This window comes from Epinephelus lanceolatus, chromosome 16 (genome assembly GCF_041903045.1).
Source record: "Epinephelus lanceolatus isolate andai-2023 chromosome 16, ASM4190304v1, whole genome shotgun sequence".
Classification (NCBI taxonomy): Eukaryota; Metazoa; Chordata; class Actinopteri; order Perciformes; family Serranidae; genus Epinephelus; species Epinephelus lanceolatus.
This window is the reverse complement of record NC_135749.1, coordinates 207,050-227,239: the sequence shown is the minus strand read 5'-3', so window position 1 is coordinate 227,239 and position 20,190 is coordinate 207,050. Positions and strand designations below refer to the sequence as shown.

The following is a 20,190-nucleotide window of genomic DNA, read 5'->3' as shown; positions in this document are numbered from 1 at the left end:
CCGGAGCCTTTGTGCTCCACTGTCTCTCAGAATAACTCATACCGCAGCGGTGCCTGGACAGCGTGACGTGTGTGGTTGTGCTGCTGCCGTGGTCCTGCCAGATGCCTCCTGCTGCTGCTGCCATCATTAGTCATTAGTCATACTTCTACTGTTATTATACACATATGACTATTGTCACACATGTATACTGCCAGATATTAATACATACTTTCAACATATTGTACCACAGTAGCCAGAACTATAACTATAATATTATTACTTTCATTAATGTTGTTGTAAGCTACTGTCATTACCTGCATCTCTCTCTCTCTCTCTCTCTCTCTCTCTCTCTCTGTCTCATTGTGTCATATGGATTACTGTTAATTTATTATGCTGATCTGTTCTGTACGACATCTATTGCACGTCTGTCCGTCCTGGAAGAGGGATCCCTCCTCAGTTGCTCTTCCTGAGGTTTCTACCGTTTTTTTTTTCCCCGTTAAAGGGTTTTTTTTTTTGGGGAGTTTTTCCTTATCCGCTGTGAGGGTCTTAAGGACAGAGGGATGTCGTATGCTGTAAAGCCCTGTGAGGCAAATTGTGATTTGTGATATTGGGCTTTATAAATAAAATTGAATTGAATTGAATTGAATTTCTTTATTACAGACATGCAACGTTATTTGGCCATGGTGATCGCCGCTTGCTGTTGGTTTGCAGGACTTCTGTTTTCTGCTGATGTTGTTTTTTATCTATGTACACTGTCTTGGTTCGCCATGTCGGAGGTAGTGAGTTTTGGAGTTTTGGAGCACCAAGGACAGCGCTTAAAGTGATTTTGTTATAACCGCTGCCTGTAACAGGCTCGGGGACATCTTCAGCACCAAGGACAGCGCTCGGGGACATCTTCGCTCAAACTACGGTAGTTCTCGTCTGCTTTTGTCATGTGGTGAATTCTACTGTTGGCCTCCTTATGGAAAAAAAATTAATAAAATTTGCATTTGTTAGAACTTAGTAAGTGGCAATGTGTGATGTGCTATACAGCAGGAAAAAAAATACAATGATGTCACTCATTCATTCATTCAGTTGGCAGCCCCCGCTACTTAAAACATCTTCCCGTGTGTGGGGAATACCAGGATGTGTTTTCCAAATAAGGGCATGTACGTCACATATAGCAAATGATGTGATTTCCCGTTGATGAGATAAACGCAACTGTCCTCACAGTCCGCCATAGAGACATTGCAGCTGTTCAGTGGTACCGCTGCTCTGTGTTTACTGAAAGGGGGAAGTTGCCTGGTCCCCCCTGAAATGTAACTTTACTGTGGTCAGATTTTTGGGAGGCTGAACTAATGGGTAGTCGAACCATTGGGTGGTCAGACTGACGCCACGCACCCATTGGGTAGCTTCTTAAACTAGCCTACACAATTCAATTCAATTTTCAATTCAATTTTATTTATAAAGCCCAATATCACAAATCACAATTTGCCTCACAGGGCTTTACAGCATACGACATCCCTCTGTCCTTATGACCCTCACAGCTGATCAGGAAAACAATAGTAGAAACCTCAGGAAGAGCAACTGAGGAGGGATCCTTCTTCCAGGACGGACAGACGTGCAATAGATGTCGTACAGAACAGATCAGCATAATAAATTAACAGTAATCTGTGTGACAGAATGAGACAGAGAGAGACAGAGAGAGAGAGAGAGACAGAGACAGAGACAGACAGAGACAGAAACAGACAGAGACAGAGAGACAGACAGGGACAGACAGACAGACAGAGACAGACAGGGACAGAGACAGAGACAGACAGAGACAGAGACAGAGACAGACAGAGACAGAGAGACAGACAGGGACAGACAGACAGACAGAGACAGACAGGGACAGAGACAGACAGAGACAGAGACAGACAGAGTTTCAGTTCAGATTTCAATTACATTGACAATACAAGGGCAGAGTGTAGAGTCTGCAAGATTAAAATCTCATTTCCAAACAACCTGCACAAGCACATGAGAACTGTTCATCCATCAGTGCAATTGGAAGAAAAAAGACAAGCAAGCGAACCTGCTATTATTAATGAAGGTGCCAGTGTGTCTACTGCAACTGCTGCTGCAGCTTTAGTTATATTCTGTTGTGTGATTCTGTGAACTTCTCTATGTTGTTTCACTGTAAATAGTTACAAGTTTAGGATAGTCAAATGTTTAATAGTAAAAAGCTAAAAGTTTAAAATAATTAAAAGTTTTTTGTACTTTATAATTTATTTTTGTAGCGCTCTGTAGAGTATATAAAGCCATATAAGTAATAAACATTTGATATAATGTATTTTCTTTACATTAGTAATTTATTTTACATTATTGTTGAAAATAAATTAATTTAAGCAACAAAAATCTGAGGAGCCACTTGGGAACCGAAAGAACCGGCTCTCTAAAAAGAGCCGGAATTCCCATCACTACTGGCTGAAGTAGGAAGAAATTGTGCCCATGCTCTTCTTCCTCGACACATCAGTCACAGTGGAGTCCTGCGGATATTCAGTAAAAAAAGGTTTATTTATGAAATTTGACTGGGACTTTTTACAGGTGCACAGCGCGTGTTGACCGAGGCACGTGCCCCAGTGAAAAGTGTCTGGTGACGCGCCTGTTCCTCCTCCTGAAACTAAAAATACTCTCTAAATGAAATAATCCAGATTACACCTGCTGACGTCACTACGCGACAGGACGTTGACGCTTCGTTGCTACCACTACGTCATCACGGATGCGACAGCAATCTCGTTACGCAGTTGTCTGAGTGGTTAGATTTCTTGTGTTTTTGGTTTTTAGTTGAATATAACCCGGTTATAACGGACCATCTGAGGACCAGCAGAGACCGGCAGAGTTCAGGACCCGGACCAGTCCTGTGTGACCACGATCAGACCGCAGTCCGGACCCGTGGCGCACTTTGTTTGGCTCTACAGCTAACTGTTAGCATCGTTAGCTCCGATTAGCGGTGTGTGTTTGATTTGTGTCTCACCGATGGAGTATCCCGGTGGAGGAGGGGGTGCGGTGCTGGGCGGCGGTAACGTCCCGGCCTTCCTCACCAAACTGTGGACCCTGGTGGAGGACCCGGACACCGACCCGCTCATCTGCTGGAGCCCGGTGAGCACATTATCTTAGCGTACCTTAGCTTAGCACAGTTAGCAGGTTGAGTCCCACAGAGGACAGTTGATTTATAGAGAAGACCAGTTTGACACCAGTTAGATCCAGTTAGACACCATTTAGATCCAGTTTGACACCAGTTAGATCCAGTTAGACACCAGTTAGATTCAGTTTGACACCAGTTAGATTCAGTTAGACACCAGTTAGATTCAGTCAGACACCAGTTAGATTCAGTTCGACACCAGTTAGATCCAGTCAGACACCAGTTAGATTCAGTCAGACACCAGTTAGATTCAGTCAGACACCAGTTAGATTCAGTTCGACACCAGTTAGATTCAGTTAGACACCAGTTAGATCCAGTTAGACACCAGTTAATTTCAGTTCGACACCAGTTAGATTGAGTCAGACACCAGTTAGATTCAGTTCGACACCAGTTAGATCCAGTCAGACACCAGTTAGATTCAGTTCGACACCAGTTAGATCCAGTCAGAGACCAGTTAGATTCAGTCAGACACCAGTTAGATTCAGTTAGACACCAGTTAGATCCAGTCAGACACCAGTTAGATTCAGTTCGACACCAGTTAGATTCAGTCAGACACCAGTTAGATTGAGTCAGACACCAGTTAGATTCAGTTAGACACCAGTTAGATCCAGTCAGACACCAGTTAGATTCAGTTCGACACCAGTTAGATTCAGTCAGAGACCAGTTAGATTGAGTCAGACACCAGTTAGATTCAGTTAGACACCAGTTAGATCCAGTCAGACACCAGTTAGATTCAGTTCGACACCAGTTAGATCCAGTCAGAGACCAGTTAGATTCAGTCAGACACCAGTTAGATTCAGTTAGACACCAGTTAGATCCAGTCAGACACCAGTTAGATTCAGTTCGACACCAGTTAGATTCAGTCAGACACCAGTTAGATTGAGTCAGACACCAGTTAGATTCAGTTAGACACCAGTTAGATCCAGTCAGACACCAGTTAGATTCAGTTCGACACCAGTTAGATTCAGTCAGAGACCAGTTAGATTCAGTCGGACACCAGTTAGATTCAGTTAGACACCAGTTAGATCCAGTCAGACACCAATTAGATTCAGTTCGACACCAGTTAGATTCAGTCAGACACCAGTTAGATTGAGTCAGACACCAGTTAGATTCAGTTAGACACCAGTTAGATCCAGTCAGACACCAGTTAGATTCAGTTCGACACCAGTTAGATTCAGTCAGAGACCAGTTAGATTCAGTCAGACACCAGTTAGATTCAGTTAGACACCAGTTAGATCCAGTCAGACAATTCAATTCAATTTTCAATTTTATTTATAAAGCCCAATATCACAAATCACAATTTGCCTCACAGGGCTTTACAGCATATGACATCCCTCTGTCCTTATGACCCTCACAGCTGATCAGGAAAAACTCCCCAAAAAAAACCCCTTTAACAGGGAAAAAAAAAACGGTAGAAACCTCAGGAAGAGCAACTGAGGAGGGATCCCTCTTCCAGGACGGACAGACGTGCAATAGATGTCGTACAGAACAGATCAGCATAATAAATTAACAGTAATCCATATGACACAATGAGACAGAGAGAGAGAGAGAGAGAGAGAGATGCAGGTAATGACAGTAGCTTACAACAACATTAATGAAAGTAATAATATTATAGTTATAGTTCTGGCTACTGTGGTACAATATGTTGAAAGTATGTATTAATATCTGGCAGTATACATGTGTGACAATAGTCATATGTGTATAATAACAGTAGAAGTATGACTAATGACTAATGATGGCAGCAGCAGCAGGAGGCATCTGGCAGGACCACGGCAGCAGCACAACCACACACGTCACACTGTCCAGGCACCGCTGTGATATGAGTTAATCTGAGAGACAGTGGAGCACAAAGGCTCCGGAGAAGAAGCCGAGTTAGTGACATCCAGAATGGCCGAGTTAGCAAGATACAGTAATAGGATGAGAGTGAGAGAGAGAGAGAGAGAGAGAGAGAGAGAGAGAGAGAGAGAGGGAGCCCGGTGTATTATAGGGTGTCCTCCGGCAGACTAGGCCTAAGTCAGCCTAACTAGGGGCTGGTACAGGGCAAGCCTGAGCCAGCCCTAACTATAAGCTTTATCAAAGAGGAAAGTCTTAAGTCTAGTCTTAAATGTGGAGACGGTGTCTGCCTCCCGGACCGTAACAGGAAGATGATTCCACAGGAGAGGAGCCTGATAGCTGAAGGCTCTGGCTCCTGATCTGCTTACCAGACACCAGTTAGATTCAGTTCGACACCAGTTAGATTCAGTTAGACACCAGTTAGATTAGTTAGACACCAGTTAGATCCAGTCAGACACCAGTTAAATTCAGTTAGACACCAGTTAGATTCAGTCAGACACCAGTTAGATTCAGTTCGACACCAGTTAGATTCAGTTAGACACCAGTTAGATTCAGTCAGACACCAGTTAGATTCAGTTCGACACCAGTTAGATTCAGTCAGACACCAGTTAGATTCAGTTAGACACCAGTCAGATTCAGTCAGACACCAGGTAGATCCAGTTAGACACCAGTTAGATTCAGTTAGACACCAGGTAGATCCAGTTAGACACCAGTTAGATCCAGTTAGACACCAGTTAGATCCAGTTAGACACCAGTTAGATTAGTTAGACACCAGTTAGATTCAGTCAGACACCAGTTAGATTCAGTTAGACACCAGTTAGATTAGTTAGACACCAGTTAGATTCAGTCAGACACCAGTTAGATTCAGTTAGACACCAGTTAGATTCGGTTAGATTCAGTTAGACACCAGTTAGATTAGTTAGACACCAGTTAGATTCAGTCGGACACCAGTTAGATTCAGTTAGACACCAGTGTCCGTATTCACAAAGATTCTCAGAGTCCTCTCAGAGAGCTCCTAACTTAGCCTAAAACTTCCTAGCAAGGAATCTTAGTTTAAGAGTGATTCAGGAAGTTTCTGAGAGCAACTCTGAGCAAGGAGGGGACAGAAACTTTTATCTTAGTGAGGAGGTGTGGTTGACGCAGTCTTTTAAAAGCTGTGATTGGTTGTTACAAAAAGGAAAAAAAGAAGAAAAAAAAAAATGCGCTCCTAGTAATGAATGGACAGTGAAATGAACCGATCATAGAACGTAGACTGTATTAAGAAATGTGTAATCGTGAAAATAATTTCATGTCATGATGATGAAACTCAGCAAAATTAAATTAATTGTTACACAGCTTCAAAATGTTTGAACGTACCTCATTCACATGCCGATTATTATATTAATTTGCTTATTGTTATGTTTACTCGCCATGCTGGTAATTTTACTACTTAATCTATTTGATATTAATGGTGGACGCAGACTCAGCTGTCAGCAGTTACTGTGTTTGCTGGCCTCCTTGTAAAAAGCGGTTTGATTTGGCAGAATGACCAAAACAACGAATGAAATGGAGAAAAAAATAATGAGAAAACCGAACTGGACAGAAGAGCAGTGCCTGCTGTTGGCACAGCTCATGGAGGAGAACAAATGAGTTTTAAGAGGGAAATTCGGTCCCGGGATCACGGCACAAGGCCCGACAAATCAATGCGTCGTTCCCTCTCCTTTTACGCACAAGCGATGAGTGTGAGAAGCGCTGGTACGTGCTGCAATCCAAAGCAGGCGTTATTGCGTTTCTACACTGGGTGGGAAAAGTAAGCTCATCCCTGATGAGGTCAACCACAAACATTATCCCTGCATGATCAAGCCGGTAGCGTCTTATTAAATCACTGTCGTTCAATATACGGAGAATATCTCTCCTTCCTCTCTGTCTTTCCGCCATCTTCTCTGTTTAAGACACTCTTAGGCTTCTTAAAAGTCCTCCTCCCTCCTCTTAACAGTTTTTCACTTTAGGAGCTCTCTTAAGGCCTAAGATGCTTTGTGAATAACTTTTATCTTACCAAGGGAAAATTCTAAGAAAAATCTTAGAATCTGAGGAATTCTAAGATTTTTCTTAGAATGACGTCACTAAGAGCTACTCTTAGTCTTAGGATTCTTTGTGAATACGGGCCCTGATCCAGTCAGACACCAGGTAGATCCAGTTTGACACCAGTTAGATACAGTTTGACACCAGTTAGTGTGAGTGTTCTCTGAATGTTCTCTGAGTGTTCTCTGAATGTTCTCTGAGTGTTCTCTGAGTGTTCTCTGAGTGTTCTCTCAGTGTTCTCTGAATGTTCTTTGAGTGTTCTCTGAGTTTTCTTTTAGTGTTCTCTGAATGCTCTCTCAGTGTTCTCTGAATGCTCTCTCAGTGTTCTCTGAGTGTTCTCTCAGTGTTCTCTGAATGTTCTGAGTGTTCTCTCAGTGTTCTCTGAATGCTCTCTCAGTGTTCTCTGAATGTTCTTTGAGTGTTCTCTGAGCGTTCTCTGAATGTTCTCTGAATGTTCTATGTGTTTCAGAGTGGAACCAGTTTCCATGTGTTCGATCAGGGTCGATTCTCTAAAGAAGTTTTACCAAAGTTCTTCAAACACAACAACATGGCGAGTTTCATCCGACAGCTCAACATGTGTGAGTATAAACAACCTTTATATTTATACATGTTTATATTTGTTTAATACTAACCAATGTTATAAACATGGTCACGTTGGTTAATATATACAAATATAAACATGGTCACGTTGGTTAATATATATAAATATAAACATGGTACGTTGGTTAATATATATAAATATAAACATGGTCACGTTGGTTAATATATACAAATATAAACATGGTACTTTGGTTAATATATATAAATATAAACATGGTACGTTGGTTAATATATATAAATATAAACATGGTACGTTGGTTAATATATACAAATATAAACATGGTACATTGGTTAATATATATACAAATATAAACATGGTACATTGGTTAATATATACAAATATAAACATGGTACTTTGGTTAATATATATAAATATAAACATAGTATGTTGGTTAATATATATAAATATGAACATGGTACTTTGGTTAATATATACAAATATAAACATGGTCATGTTGGTTAATATATATATAAATATAAACATGGTACGTTGGTTAATATATATAAATATAAACATAGTACATTGGTTAATATATATAAATATAAACATGGTACTTTGGTTAATATATATAAATATAAACATGGTACGTTGGTTAATATATATAAATATAAACATGGTACTTTGGTTAATATATACAAATATAAACATGGTACATTGGTTAATATATATAAATATAAACATGGTACTTTGGTTAATATATACAAATATAAACCTGGTACATTGGTTAATATATACAAATATAAACATGGTCACGTTGGTTAATATATATAAATGTAAACATGGTACGTTGGTTAATATATATACAGTACAGGCCAAAAGTTTGGACACACCTTCTCATTCAATGCGTTTTCTTTATTTTCATGACTATTTACATTGTAGATTCTCACTGAAGGCGTCAAAACTATGAATGAACACATGTGGAGTTATGTACTTAACAAAAAAAGGTGAAATAACTGAAAACATGTTTTATATTCTAGTTTCTTCAAAATAGCCACCCTTTGCTCTGATTACTGCTTTGCACACTCTTGGCATTCTCTCCATGAGCTTCAAGAGGTAGTCACCTGAAATGGTTTCCACTTCACAGGTGTGCCTTTACACAGCCGACAGCCCCTTAGCAGTGGTTTCCTAGCAGCTATTTGACCATGAAGGCCTGATTCGCGCAGTCTCCTCTTAACAGTTGTTCTAGAGATGGGTCTGCTGCTAGAACTCTGTGTGGCATTCATCTGGTCTCTGATCTGAGCTGCTGTTAACTTGCCATTTCTGAGGCTGGTGACTCGGATGAACTTATCCTCAGAAGCAGAGGTGACTCTTGGTCTTCCTTTCCTGGGTCGGTCCTCATGTGTGCCAGTTTCGTTGTAGCGCTTGATGGTTTTTGCGACTCCACTTGGGGACACATTTAAAGTTTTTGCAGTTTTCTGGACTGACTGACCTTCATTTCTTAAAGTAATGATGGACACTCGTTTTTCTTTAGTTAGCTGATTGGTTCTTGCCATAATATGAATTTTAACAGTTGTCCAATGGGGCTGTCGGCTGTGTATTAACCTGACTTCTGCACAACACAACTGATGGTCCCAACCCCATTGATAAAGCAAGAAATTCCACTAATTAACCCTGATAAGGCACACCTGTGAAGTGGAAACCATTTCAGGTGACTACCTCTTGAAGCTCATGGAGAGAATGCCAAGAGTGTGCAAAGCAGTAATCAGAGCAAAGGGTGGCTATTTTGAAGAAACTAGAATATAAAACATGTTTTCAGTTATTTCACCTTTTTTTGTTAAGTACATAACTCCACATGTGTTCATTCATAGTTGTGATGCCTTCAGTGAGAATCTACAATGTAAATAGTCATGAAAATAAAGAAAACGCATTGAATGAGAAGGTGTGTCCAAACTTTTGGCCTGTACTGTATATAAATATAAACATGGTACATTGGTTAATATATATATAAACCTGATACATTGGTTAATATATATAAATATAAACATGGTACATTGGTTAATATATATAAATATAAACATGGTACATTGGTTAATACATATAAATATAAACATGGTCACTTTGGTTAATATATATAAATATAAATATGGTCCTGTTGGTTAATAATAATAAATGTAAACATGGTACATTGGTTAATATATATACAAATATAAACATGGCACACTGGTTCATGGTACGTTGGTTAATACAAATGTAGACATTGTACGTCGGTTAATATAAATATAAACATCGTGGCAGTGTTTATATTTGTATATATTAACAAACCAAAGATGTTTAAATATTTGTTTCTTTGTCTCAGACGGGTTCCGTAAGGTGGTCCACATTGAACAGGGGGGTTTGGTGAAACCAGAACGAGACGACACCGAGTTCCAACATCCGTTCTTCATCAGAGGACAAGAACACCTGCTGGAGAACATCAAACGCAAGGTCACCAATGTAAGTACCTGTGACACCCTTACACTTGTACACCAGGGCCCTGTTTCCGAGAGCAGGCTCAACAAACTCTGATCCTGATCTCTGAGCTGACTGAGCCTGAGCTGAGAAACAGAGCAGCTGATCAGAATCAGTTCAATCAGCTCTGAGTATGTTCAGCCTGAGGGAAGTTGGGTCACAGTGAGCACCAACAGACATCAGTAGAGTGCAGATAACATGACTCTCAGAGACAGGAAGTGGAGTTAAAAGCAGAGCCACTGATTTCATCCAAAACTGAATCAGAGATTTGAAGACATGAAAAATCAGTGTGCTCCATCAGCTGAACAGAGAGAGGTGTGATGGGAACAGCCTGCAGAGCGTGTTCATATGTGAAGTGATGTGATGTCATGTGATGAGCTCATGTGTCTAAACCATTTCCATCTTTGAATATATGAGACGTCTTGATCAATGACCTCATCATGTGTCCAGGTAGATTCATTTCTCATTAACACTGACACACCTGCAGTTCTTTTGTTAAAGATTATTTTTGGGCTTTTGTTGCCTTTAATGTCAGGACAGCATAACGTTATGGGGAGAGAGGGAACGACACGTAGCACAGGACAGCAGGCTGGGTTTGAACCCGCGGCCGCTGCATCAAGGACTAAGCTCCCATACTTATGGCGCCCGCTCCATCCACTAAGCTACCGATGACCCGTAGGACTTGTCCTTGATAATGGATTGTGATTTATGACCAGGGAAAACCACAACAAGGGTCCAAAGTCTTTTCAGAGGCAGAGACACTTTTCTTACGGGCCGACAAACCGCTGTCTCTCTGATGTGTTCAGTGTCTCTGATGTTATAAAGAAAAGAATCAAAGGACAATGCATAAAATGTGCTGTGATGATAATGTAAATCCAGGATGTGTAATATGTGATATATGTGGGTGGAACAGATTGTTAGATAAATGATAGAGTGTGAGGTCAAACAGTATCTTTCATATAGACACTCCTCCAGGGAGACATCCAAACAGGCTCTAATCACCTTCTCCTTACACAACAGCCTCTGAATACACTGGGCCTCAACCTCCACCACTTCATTCACTAAAGGACACGCCATGTTTCTACTTCCTGCTACACGCTCAGCCTCAGGCTGACATGAAGCAAACCTGTGACTCAGCAGGTTAGCTTCACAGAGTATGTTGCCATAGTAACTAGGGGTGTAATGATACATCGATCCACATCGATACATTGATTCATTGATTAACGATCCAATTACATCGATGCAAAATGAAAACATCGATCCATATCGTCATCTTAAAGATACACTTTTATTTTGAAATTCACATAGCACGTCTGTGTCATCATTTTAGTTAACAGGTCTATTTTTATTATTTTTTGTTACAGAAGAATACTGTTTTTCATTTAAATGCCTGATACCTGGAAGAGCTCAGAAGTAAAATGGTCAAATCATATTCTAGTTGTTTTTGTGAGTTGATGTAAATGATTGTGTTTGATGGGCATATGGTATTGCATCATATTGATCACAGGCTCTTGAATCGAATCGAATCGAAATCGTATCGTGACAGACTTTGTGATATCAGCAAACATTGTATCGTCATCCAAACAAATCGATATAATATCGTATCGTGATGAAGCTGGTGATTTACACCCCTAATAGTAACTGACTCAGGGTTACACTGAGCTGTCTTTGTGAAACAGAAAACTCAGACTTTCATCTCAGGCTCAACAAACTCAGAGTTTGATCTCAGGCTCAGCAAACTCAGAGTTTCATTTCAGGCTGAACAAACTCAGAGTTTCATTTCAGGTTCAACAAACTCAGAGTTTCATTTCAGGCTCAACAAACTCAGAATTTTCACTGATCCTGTTTTCTGAAATAGGACTCTGAACAACACACCTGTACACACACTGTTCATAACTGTTAACCTGTTGACTTGTTCTGGTTTCCATGGTAATAGTATGTTTCTCTCTGTGGCTCAGGTGTCATCTGTGCGTCAGGAGGAAGTGAAGATGTCAGCAGAGGATGTGAACAAGATCCTGAGCGACGTCCAGCTGATGAAGGGGAAACAGGAAACCATTGACTCGAGGATTATCACCATGAAACAGTGAGAACACAGCTCAGTCAGCAGTCAGCAGGGTCTGTGGAGCTGGTCCAGCCGTCAGCAGTGTCCTCACTACATTCAGTGTCCCTGTTTGTGTGTTTCAGTGAGAACGAGGCTCTGTGGAGAGAAGTGGCCAGTCTGAGACAGAAACACGCTCAGCAACAGAAGGTCGTCAACAAGGTAATCAGTACACCAATACATTGATACACCCACTCATTATGTTAGCATATTAGCATTGTCATCTCAGCCTCTATCTGAGCCAGTTACAACAATAATGATGATGATGATAATGAAGTGTCTGTGTCCACAGTTGATCCAGTTCCTGGTGTCTCTGGTTCAGTCCAATAGGATGTTGGGAGTCAAGAGAAAACTGTACGTTTACTACACAATGTATTTACATATATACTGTAAGCCAGTAGTTAGCATACTGTTAGCATAATGTTAGCGTACTGTTAGCATACTGTAAGCGTACTGTTAGCGTACTGCTTGCCAACAGTTAGCATACTGTTAGTGCATTGTTAGCATACTGTTAGCATACTGTTAGCCAACAGCCAGCATATTGTAAGCATACTGTTAGCGTACTGTTAGCAAACAGTTAGCATACTGTTAGCCATCAGTTAGCATACTGTTAGCGCATTGTTAGCATACTGTTAGCCAACAGTCAGCATATTGTAAGCATACTGTTAGCAAACAGTTAGCATACTGTTAGCCAACAGTTAGTATACTGTTAGCACACTGTTAGCCAACAGTCAGCATATTGTTAGCATACTGTTAGCCAACAGTTAGTATATTGTTAGCATACTGTTAGCATGTCGTTAGCATACTGTTATCATACTGTTAGTGTACTGTTAGCATACAGTTAGCATGCTGTAATAAAATAAAATAATCTAAACTAAGCACAAAAAGTAGGGAAATGTGTGTTTGGTAGATTATTTCTTTGTTGTAACGAAGCTTCTTGTCAATAATATTGGGGGCGGCAGTATCTCAGTCCATAGGGACTTGGGTTGGGAACCGGAGGGTCGCCTGTTCAAGTCCCCGTCCGGACCAAAATATGGAGCGTGGACTGGTAGCTGGAGAGGTGCCAGTTCACCTCCTGGGCACTGCCGAGGTGCCCCTGAGCAAGGCACTGAACCGCATGGAGCGCCTGTCATGGGCAGCCCACTCTGACATCTCTCCACTTAGTGCAAGTATAGGTCCAGTTTGTGCATGTGTGTGTTCGGACCTGTGTGTAATTGACAACAGAGTGAAAAATTGAATTTTATATATGGGGATTAATAAAGTATATAAAATGATTAAAAAAAATTAAATCTTATACAGTTGGAAAGCCTGTTTATTTCCCTTTAAAATGGTGCCACATTTGTAAGGGTATAAGATTTATTGACAAGAGGCTTCGTTACAACAAAGAAATAATCTACCAACGCTTAGTTTAGAATTAATAATCAAAATGATCTATAAGAAAACACCAGTTGTGGTTCAGTGTGTCTCAGCAGCTCTCTGTCTCTGTCTGTTTCTGACCCTGTCTCTGTCTCTGTCTGTCTCTGTCTGTTTCTGACCCTATCTCTGTCTCTGTCTCTGTCCCTCTCTGTCTGTCTCTGTCTATCTCTGTCTCTGTCCCTCTCTGTCTCTGTCTCTCTGTCTGTCTCTGCCTGTTTCTGACTCTATCTCTGTCTCTGTCTCTCTCTCTCTCTCTCTGTCTCATTGTGTCATACGGATTACTGTTAATTTATTATGCTGATCTGTTCTGTACGACATCTATTGCACGTCTGTCCGTCCTGGAAGAGGGATCCCTCCTCAGTTGCTCTTCCTGAGGTTTCTACCGTTTTTTGCCCCTTAAAGGGTTTTTTGGGGAGTTTTTCCTGATCAGCTGTGAGGGTCATAAGGACAGAGGGATGTCGTATGCTGTAAAGCCCTGTGAGGCAAATTGTGATTTGTGATATTGGGCTTTATAAATAAAATTGATTGATTGATTGATTGATTGACGATCTCTGTCTCTGTCTCTCTCTCTCTGCAGACCTCTGATGCTCAATGACTCTAGCTCCGCCCACTCCATGCCCAAATACAGTCGACCGCTCTCATTGGAGCACATGCAGGTAACGTGTCTGACTCACCTGTTCACGTCCATGTTGACACCTGAGCAGGTATGAATTGTGTGTGTGTGTGTGTGTTTTCAGGCTGCAGCCAGTCTGTTCTCTGCAGACGCTGCGCTGACCTCTGGACCAATCATCTCTGACATCACAGACCTGACCACGCCCCCAGCTGACAGTGTCATCAGTGATTGGACGGATGCAGGGTGAGATCCAATCAAACCATTTCCCATGTAGTCAGTGTTTTTTTTTACTTTATTGTATTCTAAAGTTTGTACAGTGACAAAGACTGAGCTCATGACATCATCAGGAGAAGGTCAAGGTGAAGGACGGGAGCGATCCAATGTCTGATGAAGGTTAATGTCTGATGAAGGTCACTGTCTGAAGAAGGTCATGGTTTGATGAAGGTCACTATCTAATGAAGATCACTGTCTGATGAAGGTCATGGTTTGATGAAGGTTACTATCTGATGGTCACATCTGATGAGGGTTACCGTCTGATGAAGGTCACCATCTGATGGTCACCATGTGATGATGGTCACCATCTGATGAAGGTCACCATCTGATGAAAGTCACCATCTGATGAAAGTCACCATCTGATGGTCCCTGCCTGATGAAGGTCATGGTTTGATGGACACCAATTGCTTCAGGTCACTACTGATGAAGGTCACTGTCTGATGATGATCACCATTTGATGAAGGTCACTGTCTGGTGAAGGTCACCCTTTGATGGTCACTGTCTGATGAAGGTCACCATGTGATGAAGGTCATAGTTTTATGAAGGTCACCAACTGCTTAATGTCAGTCTGATAAAGGTCACCGTCTGATGATGGTCACTGTCTGAAGGTCACTAGCTGCTTAAGGATACTATCTGATGAAAATCACAATGATGAAGGTCACCATCTGATGAAGATCTCTGACTAATGAAGGCCACAGTCTGATGATCACTTTTTGATGAAGACCACAGTCTGACGAAGGTTACCATCTGATGAAGGTCTCCGTCTGATGGTCACCATCTGATAGAGGACACTGTCTGATGAAGGTCACCATCTGATGAAGGTTGCCGTTCGATTATTACCATCTGATGAAGGTCATAGTTTGATGAAGGTCACTGTTTAAGGTCACTGTCTGACAAAGGTCATCATTTGATGTAGGTCACCAACTGCTTAAGGCACTGTCTGATGAAGGTCACCATCAGATGAAGGTCACTATCTGATGAAGGTCTCCATCTGATGAAAGTTGCCATTCGATTGTCACCATCTGATGAAGGTCAGCGTCTGATGAAGGTCACTAACTGTTGAAGGTTATTATCTGATGAAGGTCACTGTCTGATGAACGTCACTATTTGACAGAGGTCACATCACTGACCGCTAACAGGGACATCTTCATTGTTAGTCTGTAAAGGGCGTTACCAACAGGTCATGGTCATGTGACGCAGTGCTGAGCAAACAGCCAATCACAATGCAGAACTTACACTGACTGTAATTTCTGCAGAGGTCAACAGGAAGTGAAATCATTCTGTTTCCTGTCTGACAGCTAATCATCTTCTGTTCCTCCTGCAGAGACAGTCAATCAGTGAATGTCAAAGAGGAGCCCTCCAGTCCTGAGGTGGAGGTGTGTCCTGTTCTGGAGGGTGTGACTACACCTGTGGACACGCCTCTCTCCCCCACCACTTTCATCAACTCCATCCTACAGGATAACGAGATGCCAATTAACACCTCCACCCCCACCACACCTCCAACAGGTAACACCACACCTCCACCACACCTTCAGCAGGTAACACCACACCTCTACCACACCTCCACCCCACCACACCTCCAACAGGTAACACCACACCTCCACCCCACCACACCTCCAACAGGTAACACCACACCTCCACCCCCACCACACCTCCAACAGGAAACACCACACCTCCACCCCCACCACACCTCCAACAGGTAACACCACACCTCCACCAGGTAACACCGCATCCCCAGCAGGTAACACCACACCTCCACCCCCACCACACCTCCACCAGGTAACACCACACCTCCACCACACCTCCAACAGGTAACACCACACCTCCACCCCCACCACACCTCCAACAGGAAACACCACACCTCCATCCCCACCACACCTCCAACAGGAAACACCACACCTCCACCCCCACCACACCTCCAACAGGTAACACCACACCTCCACCAGGTAACACCGCATCCCCAGCAGGTAACACCACACCTCCACCCCCACCACACCTCCACCAGGTAACACCACACCTCCACCACACCTCCACCCCCACGATGCCTGCACCAGTTAACACCACACCTCCAGTAGTTAACACCACTCCTCTACCACACCGCCACCCCCACCATACAGTGCCCTCAAAAAGTATTGGAACAGTGAGGCCAATTCCTTTATTTTTGTTGTAGACTGAAAATATTTGGGTTTGACATCAAAAGATGAATATGAGACAAGAGATCAACATTTCAGCTTTCATTTCCAGGCATTTACATCTGGATCTGATACACAACTTAGAAGATAGCACCTTTTGTTTGAACCCAACCATTTTTCATGAGAGCAAAAGTATTGGAACATGTGACTGACAGGTGTGTTTTGTTGCCCAGGTGTCTCCCAATTACATTGATTATTCAAACAATAAATAGCACTGGATGTCTGAGCTCAGTTTCAGATTGGGTATGATAGGTTTTGCCTGTGCAGACTGCATTTAGAGGTGGAACCAACATGAAAACCAGAGAGCTGTCTATGGGTGAAAAAGAAGCAATTGTGAATCTGAGAGAAGATGGACAATCAATCAGAGCCATTGCACAAACATTGGCCATAGCCAGTACAACCATTTGGAATGTCCTGAAGAAGAAAGAAACCACTGGTGTACTAAGCAACAGACGTCGAACAGGTAGACCAAGGAAAACATCAGCAGTTGATGACAGAAACATTGTGAGAGCTGTAAAGAAAGACCCTAAAACAACTGTTAGTGACATCAGCAACAACCTCCAGAGGGCAGGAGTGAAGGTATCACAATCTACTGTTCGCAGAAGACTTCATGAACAAAAGTACAGAGTCTACACCAGATGATGCAAACCACTCATTAGCAAGAAGAATAGGAAGGCAAGAAAGTTTTATGGACTGATGAGACAAAGATTAACTTTTTCCAAAGTGATGGAAAGGCGAAAGTTTGGAGAAAGAAAGGATCTGCTCATGATCCCAAACATACAAGCTCATCTGTGAAACACGGTGGAGGTAATGTCATGGCTTGGGCTTGCATGGCTTCTTCTGGGATGGGCTCTTTCATCTTCATTGATGATGTAACACATGATGGCAGCAGCAAAATGAACTCAGAAGTCTACAGAAACATTTTGTCTGCTAATTTAAAGAAAGATGCAACCAAACTGATTGGATGATCCTTCATCATGCAGCAAGATAACGACCCAAAACACACTGCCAAAACAACAAAGGAGTTCATCAGGGGCAAGAAGTGGAAGGTTTTAGACTGGCCAAGTCAGTCTCCAGACTTAAACCCAATAGAGCATGCATTTTACCTGCTGAAGAGGAGACTGAAGGGAGTAACCCCCCAAAACAAACAACAACTGAAAGAGGCTGCGGTGAAAGCCTGGAAAAGCATCACAAAAGAAGAATGCAAAAGTTTGGTGATGTCAGTGGGTCACAGGCTTGATGCAGTTATTGAAAGCAAATGATTTGCAACTAAATATTAAGTCTCATTCACTTTAATCTGTTTTAAGTTTATATGTTCCAATACTTTTGCTCACCCAAAAATTTTGTGTTCCATTACAAATAATGCTATCTTCTAAGTTGTGTATCAGATCCAGATGTAAATACCTGGAAATAAAAGCTGAAATGTTGATCTCTTGTCTCATATTCATCTTTTGATGTCAAACCCAAATGTTTTCAGTCTACAACAAAAATAAACGAATTGGACTCACTGTTCCAATACTTTTGGAGGGCACTGTATCTCCACCAGGTAACACCACACCTCTACCAGGTAACACCACACCTCCACCATACCTCCACCCCCACCACACCTCCACCAGGTGACACCACACATCCACACCTCCACCCCACCACATCCCCACCAGTTAACACCACACCTCCAGCAGTTAACACCACACCTCCACCACACTCCCACCCCCATCATATCTCCACCAGGTAACACCACACCTCCACCCCCACCACACCTCCACCAGGTGACACCACACCTTCAACTGATCAATCAATCAATCAGTCAATCAATTTTATTTATAAAGCCCAATATCACAAATCACAATTTGCCTCACAGGGCTTTATAGCATACGACATCCCTCTGTCCTTATGACCCTCACAGCTGATCAGGAAAAACTCCCCAAAAAAACTCTTTAACGGGGAAAAAATGGTAGAAACCTCAGGAAGAGCAACTGAGGAGGGATCCCTCTTCCAGGACGGACAGACGTGCAATAGATGTCGTACAGAACAGATCAGCATAATAAATTAACAGTAATCCATATGACACAATGAGACAGAGAGAGAGAGACAGAGAGAGAGAGATGCAGGTAATGACAGTAGGTTACAACAACATTATTGAAAGTAATAATATTATAGTTATAGTTCTGGCTACTGTGGTACAATATGTTGAAAGTATGTATTAATATCTGGCAGTATACTTGTGTGACAGTAGTCATATGTGTATAATAACAGTAGAAGTATGACTAATGACTAATGATGGCAGCAGCAGCAGGAGGCATCTGGCAGGACCACGGCAGCAGCACAACCACACACGTCACGCTGTCCAGGCACCGCTGTGATATGAGTTAATCTGAGAGACAGTGGAGCACAAAGGCTCCGGAGAAGAAGCCGAGTTAGTGACATCCAGAATGGCCGAGTTAGCAAGATGCAGAATGGCCGAGTTAGCAAGATGCAGTAATAGAATACGAGAGAGAGAGAGAGAAGGAGAGAAGGTGCCCGGTGTATTATAGGGGGGTCCTTCGGCAGACTAGGCCTAAGTCAGCCTAACTAGGGGCTGGTACAGGGCAAGCCTGATAACACCACACCCCCACCAGGTAACACCACACTGCAGGTAACACCTCATCTCCAACTGGTAACACCACACCCCCACCAGGTAACACCTCCACCCCCACTGCACCTCCACCAGGTAGCACCACACCTCCACCAGGTAACACCACACCTCCACCCCCACCACACCTCCACCAGGTAACACCACACCTGCAACTGGTAACACCACACCTGCAACTGGTAACACCACACCTCCAACAAAATGAATGAATGACTGAAATTATTGATGATTGTCAGCAGATCAATGTCTCCTCTCTGTACTGTCCACGTCTCGTTGTGTCTCTTTCCTCCAGTAAGTCCCATTGTTGTGATAAGCTCTGCCTCCACCGGGCCACTCCCTGCAGCTCCAGCCAGCCAATCACCTGCGTCCGTTCCCACCTCTAACTCCGCTCCAACCAAACCTCCGCAGAAATGTCAGACCGTTGCCTGTATCGACAGGTAAGTCACCTGTCAGAAAACAGTGTCTCCAACATATCCACAGTGTCCCAACCCTGTCCTGACTGTCCCCGACATGTCCACAGTGTCCCAACCCTGTCCTGACTGTCCCCGTCATGTCCACAGTGTCCCAACCCCGTTCTGACTGTCCCCGACATGTCCACAGTGTCCCAACCCTGTCCTGACTGTCCCCGTCATGTCCACAGTGTCCCAACCTTGTCCTGACTGTCCCCGACATGTCCACAGTGTTCCAACCCCGTTCTGACTGTCCCCGACATGTCCACAGTGTCCCAACCCTGTCCTGACTGTCCCCGACATGTCCACAGTGTCCCAACCCTGTCCTGACTGTCCCCGACATGTCCACAGTGTCCCAACCCTGTCCTAACTGTTCCCGTCATGTCCACAGTGTCCCAACCCTGTCCTGACTGTCCCCGACATGTCCACAGTGTC

At 42.8% G+C, this 20,190-nt stretch overlaps 1 protein-coding gene across 2 annotated transcripts in view; it reads left to right on the top strand.

Annotated features, from left to right (window-relative positions):
- The first annotated feature begins 2,693 nt into the window (after positions 1-2,693).
- Positions 2,694-20,190, top strand: part of hsf1 (heat shock transcription factor 1) — a 28,634-nt gene continuing 11,137 nt past the window's right edge. The window contains exons 1-10 of one of the 2 annotated variants that reach the window (XM_078175747.1): positions 2,694-3,096; positions 7,503-7,611; positions 9,931-10,067; positions 12,041-12,165; positions 12,267-12,342; positions 12,473-12,534; positions 14,174-14,252; positions 14,334-14,452; positions 15,807-15,988; positions 19,599-19,743. In XM_078175747.1, coding sequence (XP_078031873.1) covers positions 2,974-3,096; positions 7,503-7,611; positions 9,931-10,067; positions 12,041-12,165; positions 12,267-12,342; positions 12,473-12,534; positions 14,174-14,252; positions 14,334-14,452; positions 15,807-15,988; positions 19,599-19,743 — 1,157 coding nt within the window. In that variant the 5' untranslated portion in view covers positions 2,694-2,973. The remainder of the gene's footprint in view (positions 3,097-7,502; positions 7,612-9,930; positions 10,068-12,040; positions 12,166-12,266; positions 12,343-12,472; positions 12,535-14,173; positions 14,253-14,333; positions 14,453-15,806; positions 15,989-19,598; positions 19,744-20,190) is intronic. The other variant, XM_078175748.1, reaches the window with a different exon arrangement.